The 27,614-nt window shown below is 46.0% G+C and overlaps 1 protein-coding gene across 10 annotated transcripts in view; it reads left to right on the top strand.

The window, feature by feature from the left end:
- Window positions 1-26,742, top strand: part of tfeb (transcription factor EB) — a 137,726-nt gene extending 110,984 nt beyond the window's left edge. For 8 of the 10 annotated variants that reach the window (XM_087973414.1, XM_087973415.1, XM_087973413.1 and 5 more), the window contains 5 exons: window positions 5,584-5,689; window positions 12,916-12,972; window positions 13,953-14,028; window positions 15,522-15,669; window positions 17,809-26,742. In XM_087973414.1, the coding sequence (XP_087829540.1) occupies window positions 5,584-5,689; window positions 12,916-12,972; window positions 13,953-14,028; window positions 15,522-15,669; window positions 17,809-18,219 (798 nt within the window). In that variant the 3' untranslated portion in view covers window positions 18,220-26,742. The remainder of the gene's footprint in view (window positions 1-5,583; window positions 5,690-12,915; window positions 12,973-13,952; window positions 14,029-15,521; window positions 15,670-17,808) is intronic. The other 2 variants (XM_087973411.1, XM_087973409.1) reach the window with 1 other exon arrangement.
- The last annotated feature ends 872 nt before the right edge of the window (window positions 26,743-27,614 follow it).

Genomic DNA, 27,614 nt, shown 5'->3' with positions numbered 1-27,614 from the left:
GATAATCCATTCCATTCGTGAGCAATTTTGAATGTCTTTTCTGAGTTTAGAGACACTAAACCATATTATTCACTTTAACAAATAGCTAACTGGGTCAGAAAGCATGTGATCGGAGCTCACCTTGGAGACTTGTGCTTTTAAGAAAAAAAAACAGCTGAGGGGACATTTTGCAGATCACTGACTCGAGAAATCACTCTGTTCGGACTCGTTGACCTGGAGTCCAAGCACCAGGTGGAACTGGCTCCCTGTCCTTCCCTGACGTGGTTGAGTCTGTGGGAGAATCCTGGGCAGAACAGCTGGACCTGAGCACTCAAGCCTGGCTCAGGGCCTGTTCATGAGGTGTTATCCCTAGCCCCTGTAGGTTTTCACCTCGTCATGACTTGATGACTGTGCCAGCTCCCAGCCATGGACCCACTCTCCCCCTGGGCAGACTGTGAATTATAGTTAACCAGAGAACAGAGAGTGCCACACAGCGCAGGAATTGAAATGTTTCTGAGTTTATAATGTCTCTAAGAAGTGTTTTCCAGAAGCAAGAGTCTTTTCCACAGACCTGGATGTTACTCCTTCCCAAACATGGGTGAAAGTGCACAGTGCTCCAGGCTGCCTTTCCCTGAAGCAGAATGTTTGTCGTTGTTGGAAAAGTTGAATCCCCAGAATGAATCAGGAAGGCGAGAGGTACGAGGATAGCGGGCACTGACTGTGGATCGAGCAAACTCAGTTTGACACAGTTTTGTTTGCCCAGGATAGAAAGGGATACAAGACGGCTTTTGTAATGTCCCTTTGTCTGAGCAAGGAGGCCTGGGCTCAAATCCTACCTGCCCCACAGTGTGTAATAACACCTCTGAACAGGTCGATTTAAAAAGAAGAGTGTGTTAAGGATTACAAAGCAGCGGTGTCCTGATGAATGTCAGTGTGATCTAACTGAACATAGAACATGCGCAAAGAACAATAGAACCCCTACAGCCACTCGGTCCATCGAGTCCATACTGACCTTTTAAGAGCATCCCATCTAGACCCAACTCTGTCCCTGTATTTCCCATGGTTAATGCACCTATCCCCGGACACTGGGCAATTTAGCATGGCCAATCCACCTGACCTGCACATTGTGGGAGTAAACTAGAATACCCAGAGAGGATCCAGACAGACACGGGGAGAATGTGCAAACTCCACACAGACAATCACACAAAGGCAGAATCAAACCTGGGTCCCTGGCGCTGTGAGGCAGCAGTGCTGAACACTGAGCCACCCTGCTGCTCTGAAGGTGTGTGTTTCTGTTGGATATTCAAACTAATGAAGAACTGATTTACCAAGGAAGGCGTCCCAAACCCAAGAAAATTGGATGTAGGTTTGCTCGCTGAGCTGGAAGGTTCATTTCCAGATGTTTCATTACCCTACTAGGTAACATCTTCAGTGGGCCTCAAAGACCGCAATTTCCCCCCAGACGTGTTCGATGGTGCCCTCCACCGCATCTCTTCCACTTCCCGCTCCTCTGCCCTTGAGCCCCGCCCCTCCAACCGCCACCAGGACAGAACCCCACTGGTCCTCACTTACCACCCCACCAACCTCCATATACATCGTATCATCCGTCGTCATTTCTGCCACCTCCAAACGGACCCCACCACCAGGGATATATTTCCCTCCCCTCCCCTATCAGCGGTCCGAAAAGACCACTCCCTCCGTGACTCCCTCGTCAGGTCCACACCCCCCACCAACCCAACCTCCACTCCCGGCACCTTCCCCTGCAACCGCAAGAAATGCAAAATTTGCGCCCACACCTCCCCTCCCATACTTCCCTCCAAGGCCCCAAGGGATCCTTCCATATCCGGCACAAATTCACCTGCACCTCCATACGCATCATTTACTGCATCCACTGCACCGATGTGGCCTCCTCGATATTGGGGAGGCAGGCCGCCTACTTGCGGAACGTTTCAGAGAACACCTCTGGGACACCCGGACCAACCAATCCAACCACCCCGTGGCTCAACACTTCAACTCCCCCTCCAACTCCACCAAGGACATGCAGGTCCTTGGACTCTTCCATCGCCAGACCATAGCAACACAACGGTTGGAGGAAGAGCGCCTCATCTTCCGCCTAGGAACCCTCCAACCACAAGGGATGAACTCAAATTTCTCCAGTTTCCTCATTTCCCTCCCCCCACCTTGTCTCAGTCAAATCCCTCGAACTCAGCACCGCCTTCCTAACCTGCAATCTTCTTCCTGACCTCTCCGCCCCCACCCCACTCCGGCCTATCACCCTCACCTTGACCTCCCTCCACCTATCGCAATTCCAACGCCCCTCCCCCAAGTCCCTCCTCCCTACCTTTTATCTTAGCCTGCTGGACACACTTTCCTCATTCCTGAAGAAGGGCTCATGCCCAAAACGTCGATTCTCCTGCTCCTTGGATGCTGCCTGACCTGCTGCGCTTTTCCAGCAACACATTTTCAGCTCTGATCTCCAGCATCTGCAGTCCTCACTTTCCCCTTGTCATCACCCAAGTTTCCTTCACTCTACCATCCCTTCCTTGCCTCAGTGGGACAAACGTGTCCAGCACTCACAGTAAGTGCTTCCAAAACAACTTCCACATTTCTACATTTCCCTGAGAATATCTGTTCCCAATTTAAGTGCCCCAGTACTTGCCTAGTAACATTGTAATTCCTCCCCCCCACCCTCAATTAAATACTTTTCCATACCGTCTGCTGCTATCTCTCTTCATGACTATATAAAGGTCAGAGTGTTGTGATCACTATCACCGAAATGCTCTCCCACTGAGAGATCTGACACCTGACCTGCTTCTTTGCTAAGCACCAAATCCAATATGGCCCCCCTCTAGTCGGCCTATCTACATATTGAGTCAGGAATCCTTCCTGGATACACCTGACAAAAACCGTTCCATCCAAATTATTTCAACTAAGGAGATTCCAATCAATATCAGTGAAGTTGAAGTCACTCATGACAAAACCCCTGTTACTTCTGTACCTTTCCAAAACCTTCGTCCCAATCTCCTGCCCCATGTCCCTGTTGCTATGGGGGGGCTGTAGAAAACTCCCAAGAAAATGGTTGTTCCTTTGCTGTTTCTGACTTCCACCCATACTGATTCTTGTCAAACCCTCCTTGACGACCTCCCTTTCTGCAGCTGTGATACTATCCCTGCTGAGCAATGTCACTCCCCCACCTCTTTTACTTACCCCCTACCCATTCCTTTCGAAACATCTAAACCCCGGTACATCGGACAAACGTTCCTGCCCCTGTGATATCCAAGTCTCCATAATGGTCAGCACATCATAGTTCCAAGTTAAAACTCACACAACACCAGATTATAGTCCAACAGGTTTAATTGGAAGCACTAGCTTTTGGAGCACTGCTGGTTCATCAGGTGGTTGTCAATGCTCTGAAAGCTAGCGCTTCCAATTAAACCTGTTGGACTATAACCTGGTGTTGTGTGAGTTTTAACTTTATACACCCCAGTCCAACACTGGCATCTCCAAATCATCGTAGTTCCATGTACTGATCCATGCTCTAAGTTCATCATCCTTATTCCTGATACTTGCGTTAAAACAGACACTTCAACCCATCACCCTGACTGCAATTTTGCCCTGTCAACTGTCTATCCCTTCTCACAGACTCTCTGTACCCTGTATCTGGCTGTTCACTAGCTACTCCATTTTCAAATCTATAGCTCTGGTTCCCACACCCCTGCCAAACTGGTTTAAACCCCTCTAAAGAGTTCTTGCAAACTTCCCACCCAGGATATTGGTGCCCCTCCGGTTCTCCTTGTACAGGTCCCTCTTTCCCCAGAACTATCCCAATGATCCACATATCTGAATCCCTTCCTCCTCTACCAGCTCTGCAGCCACATGTTCATCTGCACTTGCTCTCTTTTCCTAGCCTCACTAGCCTGTGGCACCGGTAGCAATCCTGAGATTATTACTCTGCTCGTACTGCCTTCTATCTTCCAACCTAACTCCCTGTACTCGCTTTTCAGGTCCTCCTCCCTTTCCCTAGCTATGTCATTTGTACTGATGTGTATCACGATTTCTGCCTGCTCTCCCTCCCCCTTAAAAATCCTGTAGACTTGATCTGAGACATCCCTGACCCTGGTACCCAGGAAGCAACATACCATTCGGGAGTCTCGCTCGTGACTACAGAATCTCCTGTCTGTCCCTGTCATCACTGAATCTCCTATCACTATTGCTCTCCTATTCTCCCCTCAGCCTATCACTTGAGGCTATTTTCATTAGAGAAAGGAAGGTTGAGAGGTGATTTAATACAGACATACAAGATGATCAGAGGATTAGTTGTGATGGTTAGTGAGAGCCTTTTTCCTCAGATGGTGATGGCTAGCACGAAGGGTCATAGCTTTAAATTGAGGGGTGATAGATATTAGACAGATGTCAGATGTTGGTTCTTTACTCAGAGTAGTAGGGGCATGGCATGCCCTGTCTGTAACATGCTAACTTTAAGGGCATTTAAATGGTTATTGGATAGACATATGGATAATAATGGAATAGTGTAGGTTAGATGGGCATCAGATTGGTTCCACAGGTCAGCACAACATCGAGGGCCGAAGGGCCTGTACTATGCTGGAATGTTCTATGTTCTAAGACACAGGACAGAACTCCCCTGATCTTTGGATAGCATAAAGGGGATTTGGGCGGGCATTATCAAGGTCGATGGGGAGCTGGATTTAACATTGAATTTGATGTGGCACCTCTAGCAGTACAGCACTGTCTTGGTACTGTACCAAGAGTGTAATCCTGCTCCTGAGCTCAGCTTTCTGGAGGGGAACCTGAGCCCACAACCACTAACTGAGTGCTAAACGTTACCCACCAAGGCACAGCTGATACTCTGAGAGTGGGCTTAGCTCTGACCAATGGTAAAATGGCACAAGCAGTTCCATCAGATTCTACACAATCCTTCCCATTGCCTCTGAGGTGCTCGCCAACAAGAGGCTAAAAGTTGTACCCAAACCAAAAGGAGCAGCTATCTACCCGCTGCCTTGTCAATGTTACAGGTCCCATTGAGGAATGGACCAAGGGCAAATCAAAGTTAGGAGTTGAAAAGTGTGGCGCTGGAAAAGCACAGCAGGTCAGGCAGCCTCTGAGGAGCAGGAGAGTCGATGTTTGGGACACATGCTTGTAATATTAATTCTCCTGCTCCTTGGATGCTGCCTGACCTGCTGTGCTTTTCCAGCACTGCACTTTTCGACTCTGATCCCCACTTTCTCTGAGTCAGAGTTGGGGCAAGTTGGGTTTGGATTGGGTCAGGGTTGGGGAGACTCAAGGCCAGAGTTAGGTGCTGTTAGGCACTGCAGCAATAATGCCGACAGTTTGCATTTGCATAGTGTCTGAATACAGTAAAATATATCCAGCTGTTTCTCTGAAATGTTATCAGACAGAGTTAGACAGCAAATTATAGAAGCTGGTGCCAGAAAAGGTGGGTAGAATCTTAGCCAATGAGGTTGGTAATTAAATTGCAACAATGATATTGTACGTTACCTGTGGACAGCATCCACATAAAATTGTTAAAACTTCAAACTTCCAGTCAGACTATTGATACATCTTATTCTATTTCTCTTCCTCCAGTTGCCACTTTCCACTGGTCATTTGGAGGTTTACTCAAGTCATGGCATTGCAGCCCCCACGAGTACTTCATGTCCGGCAAATATCACCATCAAAAGGGAAATGTCAGGTAAACTGTGTTATAGCAACACAGTGTAGAGGGAGCTTTACTCTGTATTTAACCTTGTGCTGTCCCTGTCCTGGGAGTGTTTGATGGGGGACAATATAGAGAGAGTTTTACTCTATATCTAACCCTGCGCTGTCCCTGTCCTCATGCTCCCACAGGAGGTTGAGCAGTTCATCCACTTTACCAACACCTTCCACCCCAACCTCAAATTTACCTGGACTGTCTCAGACTCCTCCCTCCCCTTCCCAGACCTCTCCATTTCTATCTCGGGCGACCGAATCAACATGGACATTTACTATAAACCGACTCCCACAGCTACCTATACTACACCTCCTCCCACCCTGCCCCCTGTAAAAACACCATCCCATATTCCCAATTCCTTCTTCTCCGCCGCATCTGCTCCAAGGAGGACCAGTTCCAATACCGAACAACCCACATTGCCTCCTTCTTCAAAGATCGCAATTTCCCCCCAGACGTGATCGACAATGCTCTCCACCGCATCTTCTCCACTTCCCGCTCCTCCCCCTTGAGCCCCGCCCCTCCACTCGCCACCAGGACAGAACCCCACTGGTCCTCACCTACCACCCCACCACCCTCCATATACATCGTATCATCCGTCGTCATTTCCGTCACCTCCAAACAGACCCCACCACCAAGGATATATTTCCCACCCCTCCCCTATCAGCGTTCCGAAAAGACCACTCTCTCCGTGACTCCCTTATCAGGTCCACACCTCCCACCAACCCAACCTCCACTCCCGGCACCTTCCCCTGCAACTGCAAGAAATGCAAAACTTGCACCCACACCTCCCCCCCTCCCCCCCCTTACTTCCCTCCAAGGCCCCAAGGGATCCTTCCATAACCGCCACAAATTCACCTGCGCCTCCACACACATCATTTACTGCATCCGCTGCACCCGATGTGGCCTCCTCTATATTGGGGAGACAGGCCACCTACTTGCAGAATGTTTCAGAGAACACCTCTGGGACACCCGGACCAACCAACCCAACCACCCTGTGGCTCAACACTTCAACTCCCTCTCCCACTCCACCAAGGACATGCAGGTCCTTAGACTCCTCCATCGCCAGACCATAGCAACATGACGGCTGGAGGAAGAGCGCCTCATCTTCCGCCTAGGAACCCTCCAACCACAAGGGATGAACTCAGATTTCACCAGTTTCCTCATTTCCCCTCCCCCCACCTTGTCTCAATCCCAACCCTCGAACTCAGCACCACCTTCCTAACCTTCAATCTTCTTCCTGACCTCTCTGCCCCCACTCCCTCTCTGGCCTATCACCCTCACCTTAACCTCCTTCCACCTATTGCATTTCCAACGCCCCTCCCCCAAGTCCCTCCTCCCTACCTTTTATCTTATCCTGCTGGATACACTTTCCTCATTCCTGAAGAAGGGCTCATGCCCGAAACGTCGATTCTCCTGTTCCGTGGATGCTGCCTGACCTGCTGCACTTTTCCAGCAACACATTTTCAGCTGTGTCCTGGGAGTGTTTGATGGAATACTGGGTTCCAATTTGGGAATCTGAGTTTTTCTCAGTACAAACTGATGATAAAAACAAACCCAATGGAGAGGTATGTGTCCCTAATGCGCTACAATGAACAGTTAGCATCTTGACCTGTCATCATGAAGCTCCTGGTTTGTTATTTTAAAAAATCCCACCTCATTAGTCCTTCAATATCTTGAGGGAAGAAAATCTATTGTCTTTACCTGGTCTGGCCTACTTGGACAAATTGGGATTGTCAACAAATGCTGGCCATACCCAGATGTTGCAATCTATTCCTGTGATTGTTTTAATACTTTAATGGCCAAAGCCTGCATTCTTTAATCCTAACTTATCCCCATTATCCATCAATCCCACCCACTCCTTTCCTCACCTTCTCTCCCAAATCTCCTGCCTGGGCAGGAAGGCCTTGATTGGTGGTGGAGCCCCTTCTCTCCGTTTTCTTCTGCATTCAACTGGATTTAAGTCCGAGAAACATTAACTGCGGCAGTTCAAACTTGTTATCGCCAAATAAATCCAGCCCAATTTCTTCAACCTCTCACTGCAATAAATGGGACCATTCTGGTTACATCACTGCAATAGTGGGACCTGAGGTTCTCATTGGCCCTGATCATAAAACCATAGGGCATAGAAGGAGGCCATCCAGTCCTGTGCCTGTACTGTCTGTTTGAAAGTTTCATTAAATTATTTTCACTACGCTCACGAATAACTTGGCTTCTTTTTGAAAGTTTATTCAATCATAGAATGTGGATGTCGCTGGTTGAGTCGGTATGTATTGCCTGTCCCTAGTTGCCCCTTGAGAAGGTGGGGGTGAACTGCCTTCTTGAACACGCTGCAGTCCATGTGCTGTGGGTAGACCCACAATGCCCTTAGGGAGGGAATTCCAGGATTTTGACCCAGTCACCCTGAAGGAACGCTGATATATTTCCAAGTCAGGAAGTGGCTTAGAGGGGAACTGTACCCGGTGCAAGTTCCTCTCCTAACAGAGGCACCCCTCCATTGGGGACGGTTGCTGGCTCTATCCTCTTTAAGTGTAGGAAGCCTCATGGCACACGGCCTGCTCACTCCAGTGTGGTCAAGGAAATCCACGTCCCGGTCTAACTAGCAGAGTCTCTGGTAGTTAACGATCTATGGTTTATTGCATGTTAACTAGTTACAGGTGAGACTGATGTTACAGAGGAGGAGCTGGATGGTGGGTCTCACTGCTCTGTCCAAATGTCCATCTGATATCACCTCAGTGGGTGATGCTTAAGGCAATCCTCAGTGTTAACCCTTTCAGAACCTTACACCTTTATATAACATCTATCATCACAGGTAACCAGCTTAGTGCTGTGGGTAGACTGTGTTCACCCCAAGTCTTCTGTCCTTTTTACTGAAATTAATTTTAAGTCTGCTCCCCCGATGCAGTGAATTCCTTTGTACACTCCTTCCTGGAATCTGAGAACTCTCTGCCACCTCACTTCTCTCTCTGTTGAAAATTAAGCAATGCTGCACCCCACCCTTTCTCCCCCGCCCCCTCTGTGGATTGGCTGGCTACTGTTAGCTGGCCCTCCAGAATGATTCAGCAAGAGACAGGATTTGCTGGTCTTATTATTGATACCCAGCTCTTGCACTCAATGCTACGATGCAGGATAGAGCAGTCCTTGCCCCGGACACTGAGAACACTAGGTCACCATGTCTGTGTCTAACCCTACCCCGAACCTTACCACATACTTCTGGAGTTTCCTGATGCTGCTTCTATCAATATTTGGCCACAGCTCCTGCTCAGCCTGTCACATTGACCAGAAACATCCAACCTGTAAATGTAATGTGAAATGGTTAGGTTCGGAGGCTGAGGGGTGACCTCATAGAGGTTTATAAAATCATGAAGGGCATGGATAGTGTGAATAGACAAGGTCTTTACCCTGGGGTGGGGGAGTCCAAAACTAGACGGCATAAGTTTAAGGTGAGAGGGGAAAGATATAAAAGAGACCTACGGGGCAACTTGTTCACACAGAGTGTGGTATGTGTGTGGAATGAGTTGCCAGAGAGAAGTGGTACAGGAGGCTGGTACAATTACAACATTTAAAAAGCATTTGGATGGGTTTATGAATAGGAAGGGTTTAGAAGCATATGGGTCTGATGCTGGCAAATGGAACTAGATTAATTGGGATATCTGGTTGGCATGAACAAGTTGGACCCAAGGGTCTGTTTCTGTGCTGTACATCTCTATGACTCCTTTTACTCTTGCCGTTTACTGTTCATTTCTGACTTTGCCCTCAATATATACTCTTACCTCTCACTCTCCTCTCTTAGTGAGAAGAAAATGGGATTAAATCCCATACCATGGAAGTTCTCCCCTCTGTTCTGGCTAATGTTTATTCCTCAGTTACCATCATATAAATATGTTATCTGGTCATTAATGTGAACTGAAATGATTGAAGAAAGCAGCTCATTAACTGCCTCCTTCAGAACAAGTGGGGATGAGCGATAAAGGCTGGTCTGGCCAGGGAACTCCACTGTGCTTGAATGAATAAAACAGTACACATTACAAATATTTTATTTGTTTTATTGAACTCTCTGTGACTGTGAAAGGGGCAGAATTGCAAATGAATTTTTTTCTTTAATTGGGCCTCCTGTGTAAATAAAAATCACCCATTTCTTACATGGGACACCGTCCAATGATTTTCAGCCCTTGCTGTCTGTCCCCTCTATTCCTCCTCACTGCCCCCACTCACTCTGTACTCCCCGTCCCCATTCCCACCCTCTCCGTATTCCCCTGGCCGAACCTCCCACTCCGTACCCCACTATATGCAAACGTTGGGAGATTATTTAAGTGTATTCTCCCATGTTTTTGGAAATAATGTGCATTCCAGTTGGTTGCCCCTCTAGAAAGAAACTGCGCGCTTTCCAACCTTGCTGACCTCCAATGACCTCCTTCATTTTAAAAGGATCTATGTTGCTGTAGAACCCTTCAGATAACATGCTGGTCCCTTGACCCGAACCAACAAACACATGTGTCCCTTGCAGATTAAGGACTCACCGTGATCCCTAGATGCCAGCTTTCTCTCAACTTGGGTCACGCTGGTTTGAAGAAAGCTTACAGGATGTCGAGAGCAAAGGGAGACTTGACTGGGCCCTGTTTCCCAGTTGCATGGATTGGTGACTCTTATCCACACATCCGTAGGTTTCTGCCTGTGACGGACTCATGAAGGTCCCTCATATCTCCTGGAATTATTGTTATATCTCCCAGATACTGCTTGGTGTGAGATAAGGGAAGAAAAGAAATCTCAAAGGGGCAGGAGAATTTTTTTTAAACAGAAAAACTTTGTTTATTATTTATAAGAATGTTGGAGATGTATGGGCGATTGGAGGGTCATGTGTTTGACCTGAGCTATTTTCAGGCTTGATTATTGGTTAAAGGCTGACACACAGAGCCTTATTGTTTTTTTGCCATTGAACCAGGTGTGAATCTTTCAGTCACTAAGTACCTGTCCTTCTGTAAATCTCCCAAAACCATCCAGCCTGACATCTTCTGCAGAGCCCTCCCAATCTCTCACTTCCAAACTTACCAGTCTGCCTTTGATTCTCCCTGTGTGCTTCAATTTAAAAAAAAGGCCTCCATTTCTCACTTCCCTCTCCTCCATCTGTCCCACTGAGTGAGCAGAACGCAGTAAATAAAGGTTGGATCTTGATGAGGGGATTTCCCTGACCCAGTTCCATGGAGGTCATGGCCACATGGAGGCTGAGAGGTTTAGAAATCACTTGATTTAAATCATTTGAGCACGTGGCAGCAGCCGTCCGGCACAGAGGAACAGAAAGTATTCTCCTGACAGACTTTCCTTCTCCTTTGCATACAGTCTTAGGAACCTGTGATGACGAAGCAGGCCATTCAGCCCATCGGTCCTGTCTATTCATTAAGGTTATGGCCGATTGGTTTGTGTTTAGAATTCCATAAAAATCTAACTGTCTCTACCTTAAAAATATTTAATGATCTCACCTTCACTCCATCTCAGACACAGAGTTCCAAAGCTTACTCACTCAAAGACATTTACAGGCCATTCATCCCATCATGTCCCTGCGTATTACCAAAATTCGGACTGAGCTATTCCCATTTTCCAGCCTTCAGACCATAGCCCTGGAGGCTTTGGTAATACAAGTTAGAATCTAACTCCTGTTTCTGTGTTAGTCTCTGACTCAGTCATTCTTTCAGGCAGTGAGTTTGAGACTCTGACTGCTGTCTGGGTTAGAAACATTCTTGTCAACTCTCCTCTGAGCCTCTGCCTCTTACCTTCAATCTATGCCCTCTGGTTATTGACATCTCTGCTATTGGAAACGTTGCCTTCCTATCCACTTCATGATTTTATCCAGCTCCATCAGGTCTCCTCTCTACGTTCAGCACTCTAAAGAAAACAACTCCAGCCTGTTCAATATCTCCTCATAGCTCAGACCCTATAGCCCAGGCAACATCCTTGTTCATCTCCTCTGCACCCTGTCTAGGGCAATCACATCCTCCTTAGGATCTGGTGACGGGAGTGCATACAGTACTCCACTCTGGCTGAACCAGTATTTTATACGTTTCCAGCATAACCTCCCCGCTCTTGTATACAATGCCTTGGCTAATAAAGGTGACTATTCCATTGCCTTTTGTAACCTCCATATCTAGCTGCGCTGCTACTTTCAGGGATCTGTGGATACCCACACCCCGGTCCCTTTGACCTTCGGTATTTCGGGGGTGCTATTCACAGGTTGCCTTGTTAGCCCTCCCCGATTGCATTGCCTCTCACTCTTCTGAGTTGAATTCCATTTTCCACTGCTGTGTCCATCAGACCAATGATACCCTCCTGCAGTTTATGGCTATCTGTAACATCTGTGAAACCTGTGAATTTCTCATTTAAATCCAAGTTGTTAATGTACACCACAAACAGCAAGGACCTCAGCACTGAGCCCTGTGGAACCCCAATGGAAACAGACTCCCAGTCACAGAAACATTCCTCTGTGATCACTCTCTGTTTCCTGCCTCTCAGCCAGTTTTTAATCCAACATGTCACTTTGTCTTGGATTCCATGAATTTTTACTTTCTGGACCAGTCTGCTGTTAGGGTCCTTGGCAAAAGCTTTGCTAAAGTCCACATCCAATTCCAAGACCACATCACTTCCCTCATCAACACTTTTGGTTCCCTCCTCAAAAATATTTTCAATCAAATTTGTCCAACATGACCTTCCCTTAACAGACCTATATTGACAGTCCCTGATCAATCTCAAGAACAAATGGATTCTCCCTTACATTTCTCTCTAACGTCCCTATCCAGAATTTGTGCAACCTTCTGGAAAAAAAACTGCACATCTTTATCCCCTAATCTTTAATTCCGTGCCTCCAGCCCCCAGTTCTGGACACACCCATAAGAATAAACATCCTTTCTATGTCCACCTTGTCAAAGCCCCTCCAGATCAGATCCATTTCAATCAAGTCCCCCTCCCCCTCACTTTGCTAAACTGCAGTGGGAGCCAGCCCAGTCTGTCCAACCATTCCTCATCAGACAGCCCACTCATTCCAGAAATCAAACCAGTAAACCTCCTCTGGACCATCTCCAATATTATAAGAGGTTTTGGCTGAGTACCTCATTTCAGAATAGTTTGACCCCAGGTTTCACTGCAAGACTGGTTGAGACTGCTCCGAGGAGCTTTGCTATCGTGTGTGGCATTATTGTGATCGGTTGTCTGTTCTTGGCTAGATGCAGAAGCACGGGCCTTGGCTAAGGAGCGACAGAAGAAAGATAATCACAACCTGAGTGAGTGATGTTCCTTCAACTCCTCCCTTGGGGAGGGGGGAAGAATGTGGGGGGGGAAAGAGTGTGGGGGGGGGAAAGAGTGTGGGGGGGGGAAGGAGTGTTGGGGGGGGAAGAGTGTGGGGGGGGGGAAGAATGTGGGGGGGGAAAGAGTGTTGGGGGGGGAAGAGTGTGGGGTGGAGGAGTGGGGGGGGAGTAGAGGCAGACACAGTCTGAATCTGTGAGGTTGATTTTAACCTGCACCCGATTGAAATGGTGTATGGGTGGAAAGGGTTCATTTTGGCTGTGCCCAGCTGTGGGATCGAGACTGGTGTTCTCAACCTGCGGGCATTTTATCGTCATCTGTTCAAAGCTAGGCAAGGCTTCCACTGAAAGGACCCTGGGCCCTGGCTGAGATACTTGTAACTTGCTGCTGTAGTGGGGGGAGAGTGAGGAGGCATGCAGAACAGGCTGAGGTGAGCATCACTGGCTTTAGGTTTTTGGATGATTTGGGCTGTTGGGATGTCAGTCAGTCTATTCCTCAGCCTGACCACATTGGTCATACTGACCATAACCCTCTTTACACTGCTGTCATTTCAGAAGCACATCCTCCCTCCAAGCCACTCCTCTTTGGTTGGGAGCTGTTCCCATCTCCTCCAGCCAAATTCCCACCCCACTCGGAGCTCTGCCAAACATTGAGTTATTCCTAGAGCCCCCATCTGGCTTCAGGTGAGACCCTGTGTGTTAACAGGATTGTTAGCGAGAGCAATAGGAGACATTTCCTATGACCAAGGGGATTGCTCCTTCCTGCAGACTCCTAGCTGGGACATAGTGGCTGTAACAAAAAAGCATTGTCCACCTCTTTATCTCTCTACTGCTCCGGAGCTCTCTTGCCTGTGTTCCAGGGATAGATATAGATTGCCAGTTTGACCATTATTTTGAAAATAATCTGTATTATTGTTTTGTTTTCTTTACATTCGTTTTGGCTTTGATTTTCTTCCAAGTTGAACGCAGGCGAAGGTTTAACATCAATGATCGAATAAAAGAGTTGGGAATGCTAATCCCCAAATCCAACGATCTGTGAGTAAATCCTTAAATCTTCTATCATTCATTTTCAATGGCCAGCCCATGGAGGGATTTAAAAATAAGGAGGAAAAATGTCAGGCCAGCCCTGCTTCAATGGGGACCCATGGAGATCACCTAGCACAGGGCTGAAGGGATGGGACTTGCTGTGGTTTCAGATATGGACAGCAAGGTTTGGGAGGTGATGGCTTTGTGGTATTATCAATCCAGAGAGCTTGGAAATTTTCTGGGGCACAGGTTTGAATTATACCACAGATGGTGGAATTCAAATTCAATAAATAAAAATTTGGAATTAAGAGTCTAAGGATGACCATTGGCAATTGTTAGGAAAATCCCATCTGGTTCCTCTTTAGGGATTGAAACTGCTCTCCTTAGGTTACATGTGACTCCAGACTTACAGCAATATGGTCGACTCTCACCTGCCCTCTGGGCAATTTAGGATGGGCAATAAATGCTAGTCTAGCCAGCAACACCTACATCCTAAGAATGAGTAAAAGAAAACCTTACAGTGGGCTAGAGAGCAATTGCTGAGCCAAGAGTGGAATCCGCTCTTTCAGATTTTTGTGATGGTGTGATTTGGAAGTTCATCGCAGTCTCAAGTATAACACCACAGTTACAAACAGTATGGCATCATCTCAGGATGGATTGGGAACGAGGGACCAGCATTTCAAGCAGGGACCAAAAATATTGGCTTCAGTCTTTGCAATATTTAATCAGAGTAAGTTTGTGCTCATCGAGGGTATCAGAGGAACAGCTGAGATTTTAACCAGAACAGAGGGGTAAAGAGAGGTGCCACAGAGAGAGAGAGAGAGAGAGAGCTGGAGCTTGCGAGTGACTGTGAACACTAACACGGTGCTTTCTGATGATGTCTGATATCTCGGGAAGCAGTGAGAGCAAGGTCAAACTCCCGCGTGACCTATTTCACATGTCCCCAGTTTGTGGGTGAAGGAGTTCAATCCACACACTTATTACTTTCCTGACTTTGAGATTCAGTCTGTACCCTCTATAAACCCTCCCCACTGCACCCAGTTACAGGGTCTGTGACGATGGTAAGAACACTGTTCAGGTTCAGTTATCTGAATTTATTTATTTATTTATTATTTCCTCGGATCTGGGGGCTCAGACAAAGTTAATATTGCCCTTCCCTAATTACCCTTTACCTGTTTGGATTGGTCACTTCAGGGGAAGCTTGAGTCAGTCACATTACTGTGGGCCTGGCATTCCCTGCGGGACATGAGTGAATATCTGGAGATCTCCATGGGAATGAGGTGAAATTTGAAATTCATTAGTAGCATCTGGATCTAGGCCAAAGGAAAGGTGACTGTCTCTGACTGAGACATACGCTATGGCACTGCTACATGCCCTGTTTTGCTCATTCACACTTAGAGCTACAGTATCCCCTGGTGATTGTCAGGGGTCTGTTAAATGGTTGTGACACAGTTGATTTCTAGCTTTTAACTTTGCTCAGTGCCCACTCTGTGCTGTTGCAGTGACGTTCGCTGGAATAAGGGAACGATATTGAAAGCTTCTGTGGAGTACATCAAAAGGCTCCAGAAGGAGCAGCAAAGAACCAGGGAGATGGAGGGTCAATCGAAGAGGCTGGAGATGACCAACAGCCACCTCCGCTTTCGCATTCAGGTGAGAAAAGCTGCTGTTGCACAAACTACTGGGTTATCATTCACAATAAGCAATAGACACTCAGCTGAGGCAAAGTATGTGGCAGTGTCTCCTCTAGCTCAGAGAGATGTTCATTTAAATCCCAGTCCCTGGACCACTTCCAAGACGGTGCTGAGGGAGTTTTGATAGAATCTCTACAGTGTGGAAACAGGCCCTTCTGTCCAATAAGTCCACACCGACCCTCCGAAGTGTAACCCACCCAGACTCTATTACTCAACATTTTACCCCTAACTAATGCCCCTAACCTACACATTTCTGAACACAATGGGCAATTTATCATGGCAAATTCACCCTAACCTACACATGTTTGGACTGTGGGAGGAAACTGGAACAGCCAGAGGAAACCCACGCAGTCACAGGGAGAATGTGTAAACTCCACACAGACAGTTGCCCGAGGCTGGAATCGAACCTGGTGCTAACCACTGAACCACAGTGCCACCCTGTGTCGCACTGTTGGAGGGTTGGTGCTGAGGGAATGCCGCAACGTCAGTGCTGAGGGCGTGCCGCACTGTCGGAGGGTCAGTGCTGAGGGAGTGCCGCACTGTCGGAGGGTCAGTGCTGAGGGAGTGCCGCACTGTCGGAGGGTCAGTGCTGAGGGAGTGCCGCACTGTCAGAGGGTCAGTGCTAAGGGAGTGGGCACTGTCAGAGGGTCAGTGCTGAGGGAGCGCCGCACTGTTGGAGGGTCAGTGCTGAGGGAGTGCTGTAGATTCCACATTTTAAAATTTAATTTAAATTCCAATACCTGCCATGTTGAGATTTGAAGCCATGACTTCTGCCTGTTAGGTGAGATCTCTGGATTACGCATTGTGCCTCACTGGCAGACTGTGCTGGAAATCAAGCCTCGTCATAAAAGGCACAGAAATTCAAGGTTTTATTACAGTACCCAATCCCTAATTTACTCAGCTAACAGATTCAAGTCAGCAGAAGAAAATGGGCCAGGTTTCTGTCCTTAACAAGAACCAGTACCTATTATAAATCAGTCGATTCTAGGTACAAGTAAACATCTGTGAACTGTCGACATAAAACTCTCCTTTTAAAATTCCCTACAAATGCACAGAGCCAAATACAGACACAAAAAAGCTGGTATCATGGGTGGAGTGCAATAAAGGCTTGTGAAACAGTTCAATGGCACTTCTCCTAGTGATCCAATGGCATGTTCCTTATGTTTCTGAAATACCTCAGTTCTCTGATTCTTTCCTTCAGGTCCTTTCACATCTACACAGGAGGCCCAGAACAACTGGTTCACAAATTATTAAGTCCATAACTTATTGGTTAAAAGTGACAACTTGCAGCAACACTTGAAGAGAATAAACTCTTAAGTTTCAGGTGCTTTAACTGGAGAGAGGGGTCTCTTCCTTTTTCCTCATGCTGACAGTTTTGTCCATTGCTTGAACAGAGCAACAGTGTAAACACGACTTACAATGAGTTTCATAACTTGCTTTTCATACACATCTGAATCCTTTCTCAGTTCTTTGTTATTAAACGGTTCAAATTCCAAATTTTCCAAATTCAGTCCACAATCAAAATAAAACAAAACAAAAAGATACAGTCTCTGCACAGTGATTTTATCGGCACATGCTATATCCTCAGAATAGCAAGGACAATAAAGCAATATCGTCATTGGCTGTTAAACAAACACTTCAGCATGTCCTGAAATCACATAGAGATCATTTTTATTCATTCATGAGACAAGGGCATTGCCGGCCAAGTCAGCATTTATTGCCCATCACCAATTGCCCAGAGGGCAGTTAAGAGTCAACCCCATTGCTGTGGGTCTGGAGTCACGTGTAGGCCAGACCAGGTAAGGATGGCAGTTTCCTTCCCTAAAGGACATTAGTGACCCAGATGGATTTTTTTGATGATGGTTTTATGGTCATCAATAGATTGTTAATTCCAGATTTTATTTTTATTGAATTCAAATTCCACCATCTACTGTGGTGGGATTTCAACCCAGGTCCTTAGAGCACTAGCTGAGTTTTTCGACTTTAATAGTCTATCGATAGTACCACTAGACCAAGCCCTTCCATCTACAGAGATGAGAATGATGTAATTTTAAAACAATTGTGATGACATGTATTTTGTTTGCCTGATCACACACAGGAACTGGAGATGCAAGCACAGGCCCATGGACTATCCACCGCCTCCCCCTCGGGGTTAAACACATCAGAGCTCACCGGCTGCTCCTCCATCAAACCTGAACAGAATGTCATGGACATGTTTCAACACCAGCAGCACCAACATCTGCAGCCTCCCCAAAGCCAAGTGGACTTTCCTCAGGCCCTCGACTTCTGTGACAGCTCGCTGGGTTTCACTGACCCCATGAACCAATTCACTGACCTCTCCTTCAGCATTCCCACCAAAAAGGAATACCAGCTGGATGAGATGCTGATGATGGACGATGCAGTTTCTCCCTTGGGGAGGGACCCCTTGCTGTCCTCGGGGTCACCAGAGGCATCGAAAGCCAGCAGCCGAAGGAGCAGTATTAGCATAGATGATGCTGATATTCTGTGACACACTCACACTCAGAGACACACACGCACACATACACAGACACACTCACTCTCACAGACACAGTCACATACACACAGACACTCTCACACGCGCACCCACTCACTAACACACAGACACGCTGATACAGTATAAACTATTGGTTAGGGCTCAACCTTTTAAGGTTTGGAAATAATGCCTTGAGCTTCAACTGAATTTGAAGAATGTGTCAAACGTTCCTCTTTCTTTCTACTGGATTCTGAGTTTGAAGATTTTCATATTGTCAAGTCATTTTGCAGACCATATTTTACAGTGACTTAGTGCGACTGGCTTTCCCTCTGTCTGTCCTGTTTGTATTGTGACCCTGGGGCCTGTTTACTGATGATTCCTCAACCCAGCACTTCCAAAGGAGGGGAGCATTGCCACAGCCAGGGTGCGCTCTCTCTCTCACTCTCTTTCTCTCTCTCTCTCTCTCACGCTCTCTCTCTCTCTCTCTCAGGTAGACCTAGGCTATCCTCTTTCTAAGAGATACCTTGGCCTCAGGCACCGTTTGTGTCTTTAAAAAAATCCCCAGTGAGTTCAGTGAAATATCTGTGGGGTTTCTGTGGGATGGTCAGTACCCACATAACATTTCAACATTTGATTTTCAAAAACATCACAGAATTGTTTAAATATACAATGTCCCCCAGTGGTTTGTTGAGTTGCTGTTGATCTTGGGGTTGTCACTGAGCTGTGCTGACGAGCAGGTTTTGGACAAGTCCTTTGCCTGCATTGATTTAGCTGGGCCAAGGAGACAGTGGTACTCAATACCTCTGATGCAGAAACAGAAAGCTCTTGTCTCTGTTAATTACCCTTTGATACCTGTGGGTCCCAGTATTTAGGAAATTGGGTTCTGGCTCATGTATCCTCTCCTATCACTTTAATGCCAGATCTCTGGGTTAGACACCTCACAAAGAGTTAATGGTTACTCTTGTCAGAGAGCCACAGAATTGTTACTGCACAGGTGGACGCCATTCGGCCTGTTGTGCATGTACTGGTTCTGTTACCCAGTGCTGACCTCCAGCCTTTTCCTCATCTCCCTGAACACTATTTCTGCCCAAATCACCATTGAATGCTCTTTTGACTGCCTCAATTGAACCTGCCTCCGCCACATGTCTACGCCTTGTGTCCCAGACTCTAACTACTGTATCTGTTAGTTGCTTCAAAAGGGAAAAGGTGAGAATTGAAAGTTTCTGGGGCTGCCTTTCTGTGATGCTGACCCTGTGGATTGCTGTCAGGCCGATATGCCATCAGAAATGGTGTGAGTGTGGTCTGGGGCTGTTGGTTGAGTATTAACTTGTCAGGAAATGTTGGGTTTTGTAGTTTTCGATTGTTCTCTGGTACTTTAACTTAAATTCAGAGATGGAAGCGCAGCCATCTGTGAGGAGCAAGGGGCTCCTATCTCACTGGCACAGTTTCATTTGGATGACCCGAACAATCTGTGCACAGTTTTAATTGTAGACCAAACTGATTCCTGCAGCAACTCCAATCAGTAAGACTTCTGGACAGATGAGGCTTGAGGAAGTGATAAACACATTTCACCAGGCAAGGAGCTTTAGAGAAGACGAACAGGATGTATACTGACCAACACAGGGAGGGCACCAGCTTTTCCCTGCAGTTAATCAACCCCTTCCCCTTTCAAACATTACCCTGTTTCATTGCCCATTCACACAGATCATTACAGCTCACTGTATCGAGCCATTCTGCTTCTCCCCCTCTGGCATTTTACCAATTGCCTTTGGTTTGTAACCCTCTGTTTACTGCTATTGGAAACAGTTTTTTTTTATCCATTCTATCACAACTCTTGATGACTTTGTGCACTTTTATTGAGTCACCACATAATCCTCTCTGCTCTTGGAGAACAAACCTAGTTTGTTCAGTCTCTACTGGGAAGAGAAATTCCTTATCCCCAATTGTCCCTCATTCCCCAGAACATCCTTTCTTCAAGAGGACTTTCCAAATCCATGATCATGTCCATCAGGAAGGATAAGGACAACAGATACATGGCAACACCACCAGCTGCAAGTCCAGTCTAAGTCACTCACCATCCTAACTTGGAAATATATCCCCATTCCTTCAGTGTTGCTGGGTCAAAATCTTCAAATGTCCTGACTTATGGAACTGTTGCTTTTTTTTTGCCACGGGGATTACAATGGTTTAAGACAATAGCTCCTCATGATCTTCCCTAGGGCAAATTAAGATGGACAGTATCTTCTGCCCTTGTCTCAATGGTGGCATCCCCGGGACAAATGAAAACATTAATAGAACTCCTCTAACTTTCTCCAAGACCCCTTGACTTCATGCCCAAAGTATGGTGCCCCATGTTGGACACAATATCTCTGGGCAGAAGTGGGTACTGCCGATGTTGGAGATTGGAGTCAAGATTAGAGTGGTGCTGGAAAAGCGCGGCAGGTCAGGCAGCATCTGAGGCACAGGAAAATCAACAGGAATTCCTGATGAAGGGCTTTTGCCCAAAATGTTGATTTTCCTGCGTATCTGATGCTGCCTGACCTGCCGCTTTTTTCCAGCACCACTCTAATCTTGACAACACCTCTGAGGCCTAAATAGTGTTTTACAATTTTTTAAGCTTTCTGATCTCCTAGACTTTACTGATTAAAGTTTTTATAAACTGCTCGAGTCTCACAAGTTAACAATCTCTGGGAAGTTTGATGAAACAAACCTTGTGTCTTTCTAATACTGGCTATGGAACATTCTGTTTTACAGCAATTACACCAGTTTATATCAATTGTACATGAGTATGGGAGAGTCTGAGTGTGTGTTTGTGTACATGGCTTGCATATGGGTTTATGTGCAAATGTACACAATTCTAAAGCAATAATGTCATCTGGCATATCATCGTCAAACATTGATCAAATCTTGATTTAATAATAGGCTCTATTTCAGGTCTTTCACCAGAGCCTGTGCAGGGGTCAGCTTCCCATTGGGGGTATGGAATTGACAGGAAATTCTATTGTGATCCTTGTGTCCTCGATCCCATGAGCAAGACTCATGGAATTTTGTTTTATTTGTTAATGGGATGTGGATATCACTGGCTGGGCCCGGATTTATTGCCTGTCCCTAATTTCCCTTGAGAAGATGGTGGTGAACTGTCTTTTTGAACTGCTGTAGCCATGGGTTGACCCACAATGACCTTAGGGAAGGAATTTCAGGATTTTGACCCATCGACACTGAAGGAACAGTGAAAACTGCAGAACTCTTAGCCTCTGATCTCTTTTCCAGTATTTATATGGCTGGTCCAGTTCAATTCCTAGTTGTGATATCCCCAGAATGTTGATGGTAGGGGATTCAGGGATGGTAATGTCATTGAATGTCAAGGGGCAAACATTAGAATATCTTTTCTTAAATATAGTCATGACCTGGCACTTGTGTGACATTAATATTACTTGCTACTTGTCAGCCTACAATATTGTCCAAGTCTTGCTGCATTTGGACACAGGCTTCAGTATCTGGGGCTGTCAATGTGCAATCAATGGTGAACATCCCCCACTTCTGACCTTATGCTGGAGGGAAGATCATTGATGAAGCAGCTGAAGATGATTGGACACTATCCTGAGAAACTCCTGCAGAGATGTCCTGAAGCTGAGATGACTGACCTCCAACAACCACAACCATATTCCTATGTTCCAGGTGTGATTCCAAACAGCAGAGAGTTTGCCCTCTGATACCGACTGATGCCAGTTTTGTTAGGGCTCACACTGGGTTAAGTGTGGCCTTGATGTCAAGGACAGTCACTCTCAACATATCCCTGTGTTTTGTCCAAAGGTGCAATGAGTTCAGGAGTCTGAGTGGGCCTGCAGAAACCAAACTAGAACAGGGTCATGTTACGGATACAGAGTACATCTTCAGTACTGATGCTGGAATGTTGTCAGGCCCATCATCTTTGCAGTATCCAATGGCTTCACCTATTGCTTGATATCAAACTGAGTAAATCGAATTGGCTGGGGACTTCTGGAGGGGACCAAGATGGATCACCCACTCAGCATCTCTGACTGAGGATGGATGCAAATACTACCTTTTGCCCTGTTGTGCTTGGCTTCCCTTGAATTGAAGACAGGGATATTTGTGGAGTCGCCGCCTCCAGCGAGGTGTTTAATTGTCCACCACCATTCCCGACTGGATGTAAATATACTGAACCCTCTAACAGTAAGAAGTCTCAGGATGTGAGCATTGTGACTACATGGTGTACCTGAGGACTGGGATTGGTTAAACATCACAAATGCTCCCAGAGTCCAAGGATCCAACAGCAGTGTCACAGGGTCTTAGCCAGTTTAACAAAAGCAGAACTTTGTAAAGTGTTTGAAATGGAATAGTCTTCGCAGGTGAATGGTTAAGAACACGGATTACTTTTCCAATGCAAACTGGAAGTGAATAAGTTACAGTTAAGAATACAGGTTCAAATTAATGGTTAGAAACCCATGTGGATTGTGGTTGGCATGGATGAGTTGGGTCAAAGGGTCTGTTTCCTGTATGAATGTAAGTAGTTTGTAAAATTATTGCTAAAGGTTGTGGATTAGCTTGCTGTATTCCTCTAAGGGCAACGATCAATTACCTAAGTTTGAGACATAGAATCAGCATCAGCATCAATCCCTTGAGTTTCTGATGGCTCTTTGAAGGAGTTCTTCAATTAGTTCCATCCCCATACTCGTACCTCAAAGCCCTGCAATTTTTTTATAGTTTTATTTTGTGTCTCAGCCTTTATCCAGTACAGAAAATGGCTTTCCCCTTTGTGCCGAGTAACAGACAACTTACAACCTCCCATACCTGGGCATAATTTCCAAAATGTATCATATAAATGCCTGTAAAATATGGCCTGAAATAGCTTGTGCTGCCAACCAATTCATGGCTGTTGCCAATTAACCTACATCCAGTTTCTTGGGGACCTTCCAGAAGCAGTTTTCATCTTGCTCCAGGAGAAAATAACCCCTGCAGGAAAATCGACTTCCCTGGAATTGTCTCAAACATTTCAAAGCCATGAGTTCAGGAATTTATATTATTTGGCTTTGTAATAGGCAAGTTATGATCTGATATTTCTGCTTCAGTGTTTCCTGAGAGAATGAGTCACCTTGACCATTTAGAAATGTAGTCAAGGGATTTATTCAGGTGGGGAGGAAGTGTCACAGGAAAATCAAAGTGCAATCTCTTTGGAAGGAGCAGTATTATTGGCCTGGTGTTCTTCGTCAGTGTCGCTTCTCCCGGAGTCATGAAGCTGTGAGTTCATATTCCCTTCAGTATCTCAGCAGCTGACATTCTAGACAAAACGCTCAGGTTTTAAACTGAAGACATGCCAGCCCCCACGGACAGATTTGTTTAAAAAATTCTACAGCGCTGGTTTGGAGAACACCAGGATTGCTGAACTGATATTCATCTCACTATCAACTGCAGCAACAATGGATGATCTGATTATTTATCCCATTGTGGGATCTCACTGTGTGATAATTAGATGCTTATGTTCCAACTTCAAATGCATTTCAGTGGTTGAAGGTGCTTGGGATGCATGAACCAGGGAAAAGTACTTCATAAATGTTTTATGCTTCAGGCTGTGCTGAGGGGCTTGTTCACTTGCTCAGTGTTTGATCATTCTTGATACTCTGTTTATAAGTGGCCTGTGACACAATCCAGTTTGTTAGAAATTATTGAAAACTTTGAAGTTAAGTGAACTGTGATTGTTACCCTCACCATTAAGTCACAGCACAATCCGAATCAGTTCACCTCCTGCGTAACCTTTTATTTTAGTGTTCTCCTTGCTGTTACTGCCTGTCATTGTGCCAGCGTTTGATTGGTTGTGGATTCACAGTGGGATGTTGTAGTTTGTGTTTGGAAGCACCTGTCAATTGCTAGCTTAGAGTAGATGAAGAGAAAAGGTCATGTGCACATTAGAGAGGAGGAGACTGGTACCATCGCATCTTGTCCTGCCATGCACCTTGAGTTACTGTGACCCACTGGAGAAGATGGGCTGGGTCACTGATTTTAAACATTCATTCTTGGGATCTGAGTATCATCAGCACGGCCCTCGATTATTGCCTTGTACTGTTCCCCACAGGGATGATGAGCTGCCTTCTGGAAATGCTGCCACAGCGGGGAGGGAGGGGAGATGTATTACTTCCACAGTGCTGTTAGAGAGAGAGAGAGAGAGAGAGAGGGAGGGAGAGAGCAAGCGAGCTCTACGACTTGTACATGCTCATGGTGAACTGTGTGTCTGAGCTGTGCTGGTCTGTCGTTTTCAAATTCCCATCAAAGTGCTATGTTTCTGTACACCTGCCCTCATTGCCTTAGGAGCTGAAATGTGCAAAGGTAATTGTACTGAGTAGATTTGGTGTGGGTGGAATGCTCAGGTAACAACAGATTGTCTTGTTGCAGGAAGGCAGAGCGACAGGTAATACCCTTCGATATTCCCCACTGTATCCCCAGTGGTGCCTGGACGTGATTTCTTCTGATTTTCCACACTTTCTGCTCTGCCCCAACATCAATAAACTCTCAATGACCCCCCCACCCCATCATTGCAGGATGGGAGAGAGAATCCAGTGGCTTAACCCAGTGAATGCAGCTTCACACCTGACCTTTGCTCCTTTTCTCACACTTTAATGGACCTATTGACTGACAGGAGGTCAAAGTAATGAAGTTGACATAAAGAAATGAATCAGGATAGCAATAGTATGCATTTATATAGAACCTTTGATGCAGTAAATCATCCTAAGGTCTGTCACTGGAGCATTGTCAAACACGATTCTGACATTGAGCCAACTAAAGTGGTGTTAGGATAGGTGGCTAAAGTGTTAGTTCTGAAGCAGAAACAAACATGCAGAGTTTAAGGAAAGAATTCCCGAGTTTAGAACCTAAGCAACTGAAAGCTTGGGCACCAATGTGGAGCAATGAAAACTGGGCAATGCTTGAAAGATGGGAATGATAGAAGTGGGGAGATCTTTGGAGGTTTGGAGGAGGGAGGGGTGAGGCCATGAAGGCTTATAGACAGGGGATTAGAATTTTGAGAAAAACACATTGTCAGATTGGGAAGCAGAGGGCTGATGGGTGAATGGGACTGAATGCAAGTTAAGATATGGGTAGTGGAATTTTGGATGAGCTCAACTTTATAAAACAGAGGTCAATACAAACTTTATTGAAATAATTAAAGACACGAGAATGTTATTTTCAGAGTCAGGGAGAAACCAAGTGAAAATGTTTGAACCAGTCAGTGGGTCGGACAACATCAGTGTGGAGAATGAAGGAATTCATGCTTCAGGAGATGGCCTCTTGTCAGTTGAATTCTGATGCAATCTTTTTGACCAATCTCGGGTTTGTGCTGAAGAGAAAGGATCATGTGATCCAACAGTGACAGCATCTGTACAGTCAATGCCCCTGGAGGGAATTTGACCTCGATATCCTGTAATATGGAATATCACATGAATTATTCAACACCATAACCATAACAGTTGATTTGAATGAAATTCTAAAATATTGGTAGTATGTGTTTTGCATTGTAAAATTTATTTTTTAAAAGTAAAATGTTTGTAAATGTTTTGAACACTTGTGTTATCCTTGTGAGGATAATCTCAGACTCAGTGCAATTGGCAAAGAAGACGACTCGATGGAGAGACCCCCTGTCCCAGAGCCTACAGAGATGATTGGTCAAGCTGAGATTAGGTAGCTGTCTCTATGAGGAACCACTGGTACTTTTACCATAAAGCACAGTGACATATTCAATCTGGGCTCCTCCAAACTATTATTGACATGATTCTCACTGGTGTGAGGTGCTGTATCTATATCTGCTGTTTGACAGGCAGTTTCATGTCATACTTAGTACAGTCAAAAATCACACAACACCAGGTTATAGTCCAACAGGTTTAATTGGAAACACTAGCTTTCGGAGCAACGCTCCTTCATCAGGTGATGAAGGTCACTCCGAAAGCTAGTGTGTTTCCAATTAAACCTGTTGGACTATAACCTGGTGTTGTGTGATTTTTAACTTTGTACACCCCAGTCCAACACCGGCATCTCCGAATCATATGTACAGTCATGTCATTTAGAGATGAAACTCTTACCTGGTCTATTGACAGTGTTGGGGTGAAGTCAATCTGAACCCACCGCTCTCAATTTTAACTTCGCAAATTCAAACAGCTTCAGGTTAGAGATGGTGTGTGCACGGCTCAGGCCCATGCTTCCTTGAAGCAAATGGAAAGAGTATTATTTAGGGTGTGATGTCAATGTCTTCACTGTCCCTTCAGGGATTTGTGCTGAATTTGTACCAAACACTGCGCCCTATCTAAGCACTCGAGATTGATGTGTCCTTTTCAGATTGTTCAGGAAATACCATTGCCTGTCAATTGTGTCCTTCATTGCAAGAAACTATTGAAGTGAAGTGTGACAAAAAATTATTCTTAAATCTTAATATTTATTTCAAACTTAGATGAACTAAAAGCAATACAAAAATGCACATTTCTGATGCAATCAGAAGAAACTATGTTTAAATAAAAAAGTGCCTTTTAATTTTTATTATCAGTTTTTTAATGTCCTTATTTTCTGGCAATTTTCAATGTGGTGGGATATTCAATGTTTAAAATATGGGCCACATTATTGGCCAGAATTGCCTGTGAAAAGGCTCCCCAGAGGCTGATATTCCATCACCAAGTTACCCTTTATTTACACGCAAAGAGTCCTTCACCACTGATCCAGCTCCCGCAGAGACAGCTGACAGAGTGAATAGAACCTCAAACCCTCCTGTTCCTTTTTGTTTTCCAGGACCAGTTACAAACAAACAGTTAACAATGAACAGCAGTTTACAAGAAACAGCAATTTACAGGGGAAAGGGGCAGCAAAGTCAGACCCCAGACCCCACCACACAACCAGTTCACAGGGAAAAGGAGGATGAACTTCAAACCCCGTCTTATCATATCACCAAGGAAACAGTAGATGCTTTCACAAACAAACAGTCCGATAAACTGAACAATAAAACAGTACCTATATCACAGACATCCCCCGGCAACCCGGCAACCCAGCAAGCCACCCATCTCTCCCACCTTCCGGCCACTCCAAGGCAGCCCAACGATACACCCCTACCAGCTCTCGGTCTGCCCTGACACACCTTCCGGCCACCTTTAGGACAGCCCATCCTGTTCTTCCACCACCCCCCCGCCCCCCGGGAAGACAGCGGTCAGGACGGCCTACCCACCTTCCGGCTTCCCTAACTGCCTTTCACACCTTCTGGCCACCTGTTGGACAGCGCGACCCGGTACCTGCCCAGGGTGACAGTGTTGAGGACGGCCTACTGGCTCTCTGTCTGCCCCTACGTACCATCGGGCTCTTGCCCACCCCGTTGCATCCTCCAGCATGTGGACTGCACTGACAGATGTCCAGCCCGTGTCTAG

Source organism: Chiloscyllium plagiosum, unplaced genomic scaffold (assembly GCF_037043375.1).
Source record: "Chiloscyllium plagiosum isolate Xiang-an unplaced genomic scaffold, Cpla_swu_hap1 HiC_scaffold_26, whole genome shotgun sequence".
Taxonomy (NCBI): domain Eukaryota; kingdom Metazoa; phylum Chordata; class Chondrichthyes; order Orectolobiformes; family Hemiscylliidae; genus Chiloscyllium; species Chiloscyllium plagiosum.
Note: the sequence above shows the minus strand (reverse complement) of the source record. Positions and strands in the feature narration are given on the sequence as shown.